Source organism: Ischnura elegans, chromosome 6, assembly GCF_921293095.1.
Source record: "Ischnura elegans chromosome 6, ioIscEleg1.1, whole genome shotgun sequence".
Lineage (NCBI taxonomy): Eukaryota > Metazoa > Arthropoda > Insecta > Odonata > Coenagrionidae > Ischnura > Ischnura elegans.
Genome location: NC_060251.1, coordinates 113,438,264 through 113,444,558, shown reverse-complemented (window position 1 = coordinate 113,444,558; position 6,295 = coordinate 113,438,264). Strand labels below are relative to the sequence as shown.

Sequence of the window (6,295 nt, the reverse complement as noted above, 5' to 3'; positions counted from 1 at the left end):
ATTTCACGAGATATTCCCTATCTTCACATAGATATATCAAGGTTGCAGCTACCATCAGACATTCAACTTGCCGATCCAGATTTTCACCGCCCCCAGAGAGTGGACGGATTGCTTGGTGCAGAAGTCTTCTGGGAATTGCTGTGTCCAGGAGAATTCAGGGCTCATCCAACCATACCAACACTTCGGAATTCAACATTGGGCTGGATATTTGGAGGAAGAATCAACAGCAAAGAGGTAATTAATGAAACCCACAGCTACACCAGTTCATTCATCACCATAAATGAACAATTACAACAGTTTTGGCAATTAGAAGAATGTCCTACAATGCAACAAGTTCATTCACCAGAGCAGTTAGAATGTGAAGAACACTTTATCAACAATTTCAAGCGAGATAAAGAAGGGAGATTCATTCTAAAATTGCCCTTAAAGGAATCTGTTACACAGTTAGGTGAATCAAGAGACATTGCCATTAGGAGATTCCTGTTGCTGGAGCGTAGATTACAGAGGGATAGAAATTATCGTGCTGCATACATAGCATTCATGGATGACTACGAGAAACAACTTCACATGGAAGTCATACCAGATCCAGAGAGTAAGGGAATCACATACTACATTCCACATCATGCTGTCATTAAACCCAGTAGCTCAACAACCAAGCTAAGAGTGGTTTTTGATGCTTCCTGTCCATCATCTGGTGTATCACTAAATGACGTCCTGATGGTGGGACCTTTGGTCCAAGATGATATTTTTTCCATTTTGAGCAGATTTAGACTGCACCGTTATGCAATAACTGCAGATATTAAACAAATGTATCGCCAAATTAAGATAGATGATGATGACACAAATTTACAGCGGATTATTTGGAGGTCTACTCCAGATTCCCCATTGTTGACTTACCGGCTAAAAACCGTAACTTATGGTACATCATCAGCACCATACTTAGCCACTCGGTGCCTTCGGCAGTTAGCCTACGAGGAAGCAAGGGAGTTTCCTCTAGCATCAGCCATTGCATTGAAGGATTTTTATGTAGATGATTTAATAACCGGGGCTGACACCTTTGAAGAGGCATTGGAGATACATCAACAAATTATTAGTATGTTCAATCGTGGCGGATTTCAGATTAGAAAATGGTGCACAAATAATGTAACATTGTTATCAAGAATCCCTGAATCTCTTAGAGAAATAAATTATCATGTGCATTCAGATGGTGACTTCACAGTGAAGAGCTTAGGTTTAGTTTGGAAACCAGTTCAGGATATTTTTTGTTTTATTGTAAGGCCAATTATTCGACAATTTCCATTCACCCGACGCTCAGTGCTTTCAGACATAGCACACCTGTTTGATCCTTTGGGATTTATAGGACCTGTTATTATTAAGGCTAAGATATTTCTTCAAAGGCTATGGGAACTCAAAGGTGATTGGGATGATCCTCTTCCAGCAACATATCATGCTGCTTGGTGCCAATTCAGGGAAGAGTTACCATTGCTGGAGAAACTTAAGGTGCCTCGCTGGGTGGATTTTGCAAATTCAAGGAAAGGATCAATGGTTGACCTACATGGTTTCTGTGATGCTTCTGAGGGGGGATATGGAGCATGTGTATACATCAGAACTTCCTCTAAAACTGGTTATAACGTACATTTATTGTGCTCCAAGTCCAAGGTTTCCCCCTTGAAGAAGATATCAATACCACGTCTGGAATTACTGGCAGCTAAGTTATTATCCAAACTGATTTACTCTGTTTCAAGGGCTTGTAATTTCGAGGGAAAATTTTCACTGTGGTCTGATTCACAGATTGTATTAACTTGGCTATCTGGTCCTTCATATCAATGGACAACTTTTGTTGCTAATAGGGTTACTGAAATCAATGAGCTAACAAAGGAATGTGTTTGGAGGCATGTCCGAAGTAATGAGAATCCTGCAGACCATGTATCAAGAGGCTTATCACCTCAGGAAATTCTGACAAATGACACTTGGTGGAATGGTCCCCCATGGTTATCATTACAGGAGGATGCCTGGCCTGCAGCTACAATTTTGGTGTCACCATCTATTCCTGAACAACGGAAGAAGACAACAGTCTTCTTAACCACTTGCAAGGAGTTTGATCTGCTGCATAGATATTCATCGCTAGACAAGCTACTAAGAATTACAGCATATTGTTTAAGATTTTTTCATAATTCGTCAAGGTCATCAGTTAGATTCACTGGTCCTTTGTCCGCACAAGAGGTCAATCAAGCCATGTTGCAGTTAATTAAGGTGGTGCAAAGACAGATGTTTGCACAGGAGTTTAGAGAATTATCTAATGATGGAGAAGTGGGAAGAAGATCGAGACTCAGAACACTCAGCCCATTTCTTGACACCAATATGATAATCAGAGTTGGTGGCAGAATCAAGGCTTCTGAAGAATCCTATGATACCAAACATCCAATTGTCTTGCCCGGTAATGATTACTTGTCGAAACTGATCGCGATGAAAGAGCACCTCAAGCATTTACATTGTGCACCTCAAGCGCTGTTGTCATCACTTCGATTAAATTTTTGGCCTTTAAATGGAAGAACTCTCGCTCGAAAGGTGGTTCACCAATGTCTTAAATGTTTCAGATGCAATCCTAAGGTTGGTGAACAGAAAATGGGAAATCTTCCTAAGGAGAGAGTTCAACCCAGTCGTCCTTTCCTGAACACTGGAATTGACTACTGTGGTCCTGTCTACATTAGAAGTCGTAATGGTAGAGGCAGTACTACATTGAAGGCATATATTGCTGTTTTTGTTTGCTTTGCGACAAAGGCAATTCATCTCGAACTAGTTGGTAACCTGACTTCTGAATCATTTATTGGATGTTTGAGGAGGTTCATGGCTCGACGGGGAAAATGTGCCAATTTGTACTCTGACAATGCTACTAATTTCAAAGGTGCACACAAGGAGTTGCACAAATTGTTTACTTCAGCTTCTCATGAGGCTAAACTCAACAAATTCTTAATTGAAGACAACATTAAATGGCATTTCATACCTCCCAGAAGTCCACATTTCGGAGGTCTTTGGGAGGCAGGAGTTAAATCTGTAAAATTCCACTTAAGGCGTATCTTAGGCGAGGCTCATCTCACCTATGAAGAAATGTATACTTGTCTTACATTAATCGAAGCATGCCTAAATTCTCGTCCTTTGTGTCCTTTATCATGTGACCCAAATGACCTTAACCCATTAACCCCAAGTCATTTCCTAATTGGTACTGCACTCACTGCTGCTGCTGATTCTGACCTTAGAGAAGTGCCACTAAACAGACTTTCTAGGTGGCAATACGTCCAGCAGCTGCATCAGCATTTTTGGGGCAGGTGGTCCAAGGAGTACTTAACCGGTCTTCAGCAGCGGACATTGTGGATAAAGAAGAAACCAAATCTAAGTCCAGGGGATTTGGTGATGCTGAAGGAGGAAAATCTTCCTCCTTTGAAGTGGAACTTGGGCCGAGTCATCGAAGTATATCCCGGAGAGGATGGACTAGTTCGAGTGGCTTCTGTGAAAACTGCTTGCGGCGTTTGGAAAAGAGCAATATCCAAACTGTGTCCCCTTCCCATTGAAGAGTAATTTCTTGTTGTAGTTTTTTTTCATTTATTGACAGTGTTATTTATATTTTCAGTCGCCATCCTCTAATTCGCTCAGCTTGAATCGAGAGTTGCAGAATTTTCTTTGAAAGCGATGCTTTCAAGGCGGGCGGGATGTTGGCGACGGCAGCACTATCAAGACGGCTAGGCCGGCTCGCCAGCTTGGCTGTGTGGCGTATGCTGAAGTTGGAGGCGAGTCTCGCGCCAGCCGCACGAGTTCACCGGTGGCAGGCAGTCGGAAGCAAGACAGTCAGTCGCAGTCGGTCGCAGTGGTCGCAGTCGTGCGCCAGTCGAGCCCCAGGCGGGGGAATGGAACTCGCCACAAAACTGTACTTGTGGAATTAAAGATTCTTTCGTTCTGAACTCGGTGCTTATGCATTTCTTATTCGCAACACTTTCATTACCCAATTTCTCGACAATCTAGTTTTTTTTTACCAATATCAAAAAGAAACAGTATCAGGGAATAGGATTTTTTAAATATCAATACAGTAATGATAATATAACCCGCAGCATGTATGAGTTTTACGGCTTTCTGAGTGGAATTTTATTCTTTCTTACACTATTCTATGAGCAATATTTATCCAATTAAGTAAAAGAGATTAAAGTTAAAAATTTCTTTGAGTTCTGGGGGGTGTTTTATCCCCCCTCGCTGCGCCGCAGATTAGCACCACCTTGTCCTGAAAAATGAACTTTTCTATCAACGCGTTTTGCCTTCTTCATAAAAACTCATACCGACAATATTAAATTATTTGGAAAAAATTCGTCGTTTTTTTGTTGTAAATTTGTTGTTAATGTGAGCGGTTTTTATGGTTCAGATACCAGAAGGCTAACACAGGTGATTACAATCCAATCTTGTTATAACGGGTACGAGAGTATGCTAAAAGCTGCTGGACATGGTTGTAGAGGAGGAAACTTCCAGTGGAGATACAAGGGTTGTAGAAGGTTTGGATGGAGCGAGTGCTGAGCGGGGAGGGGATGTTGCAAGCCTTATAGGAAAGGAGGAGAGAGACAGGGGAGGAAGAGTTGATGGTTCATGGATGGAATAAAGAGTGGAGTTGGTCTTAACGTGGACTCTAAAAGAGGAGGATAGCAATGGTCTATTCCACGTGGATAGTGTACACCAATGAATGAAAATTCGAGGTGCACTGTAAGGGAGGTGCAGAAGGAAGTGTTTCCCTTGACAGATAAGGGAAGCAAACGTCTGAATGAAATTGAGAGTACGTAAAGGGGTGTCTTAGGACTTTACGTTTACAGCAGCTTAACTTAATTTATCTTGGCTCAAATAAGGAGGTGAAAACTTGGGATGGTCATTAATTGAGGAAATCACATATTTTTAACTAAACATTTCCAGTAATAAGGAAGGTGAAAAAGTGCAATGATAGTCAAATGAACTCTCAGAAGTTCTTATAAATCAATTTCATGATTGAAAGACGGTCTGAGCTGTGATTAGTGGAATCTTTCACTTATAGCTCTAAGAAATATTAAACCAAGTAAAGTTTTTGTGAACGGTGCTTGAGTCTGTCACGTGAATCTCTCATCCAATGGCAATTTGGCAATCCCTACAAGAGATCTCATTTTGCACCAATGTTACAGATGTGATGTTATTTTTTCACATTGATCTACTGCAAGTATTTTTGCCTCGAGGCTGCGATTTTTTCTAAAGCCCTTAGGTAAAAAAAACTTGAATGTACCATGACTGAAATTCGCCGTGAAAAAAATCATGCGAATCAGCCGGTATTCGAACCCGGATCTTCCTTTTTCCAGCGAGTTATCTTATTCCATCTTCTTGATTGCCACGTGCAATGCTATCGGGAGATCCGTGTTTGAATCCCGGCGGAGCTAAATGAATTTTCACAGGCGAATTTCATCTTAGGTGCATATAATTTTGTACCTGTACGCCTGTGCAAAGTCACTTGTTCTATGCAGTGCTTAAAAAATTATATTTGGCAAACTCTTTTCGGGTTTTCTCTCGGGGACAATGTCTCCATGGAGGCCTCAAATATCTCGTGTCAAAATTGTTAATTACTGTTTTAATCAGAGCCGCCATAATTTTAAGTTGAGCAGCATCAGTCGTGTTTAACATTGGTAATAGATGGTGCTTGCTGGAACCAAAAGATAATATCGTTGGCACATTATAACTTGGGTATAAAAATCTTAATACAGCATATTTCCTTATTTAGAAATAATAGCGGGCGGCATATTGATATTTTTGGGCAGCTTGTTGCCAGAAGATGATATGTATTCCGTAAAAAAATTGGAGAGGAAGTAAATATGTTCGCTATTATGTGTGTAGAGCGTATGATGAATTCTCAGAGAGTTAAAACGATGCTTTAAAGTAATGAGAGGTAGAGGATTGTTGGATAATTAAATGTGAATGAGTATTGAAGGAAACAGAGGTGATGAATTTTAAGCCAAACCCGATCGAAATCGTGACTGTTGCAATATTGTAGAAAATTGTTTTCGAAGTAACATCATCATAAATAATGTAATAATGTAATCTTATGAGTCTTCACTTGCTTCCATATTTGGAGCAAATATTTTTCGGCGAAATGAGTCACCAAAAAATAATTATATTATTTACAAAAGGTATTAAAAAAAACTATATCTTCCATTCAAAGGTCACTTTTTTCTTTAATTCATCACCTTATTTTGTCGTATTATTTTCCGAATTCCGATAATTCCTAGTTTTTGTTGTAAAGATA

General features: G+C 40.2%; 1 protein-coding gene across 1 annotated transcript; it reads left to right on the top strand.

The window, feature by feature from the left end:
* Positions 1-324: 324 nt before the first annotated feature.
* Positions 325-3,576, top strand: LOC124161449. Its single transcript, XM_046537771.1, has one exon. It carries the CDS (start codon positions 325-327, stop codon positions 3,574-3,576), a length of 3,252 nt encoding a protein of 1,083 aa, XP_046393727.1.
* The last annotated feature ends 2,719 nt before the right edge of the window (positions 3,577-6,295 follow it).

Excerpts from the sequence above, each read along its gene's own strand:
- LOC124161449 (XM_046537771.1), top strand. The coding sequence starts at position 325 with ATGCAACAAGTTCATTCACCAGAGCAGTTAGAATGTGAAGAACACTTT.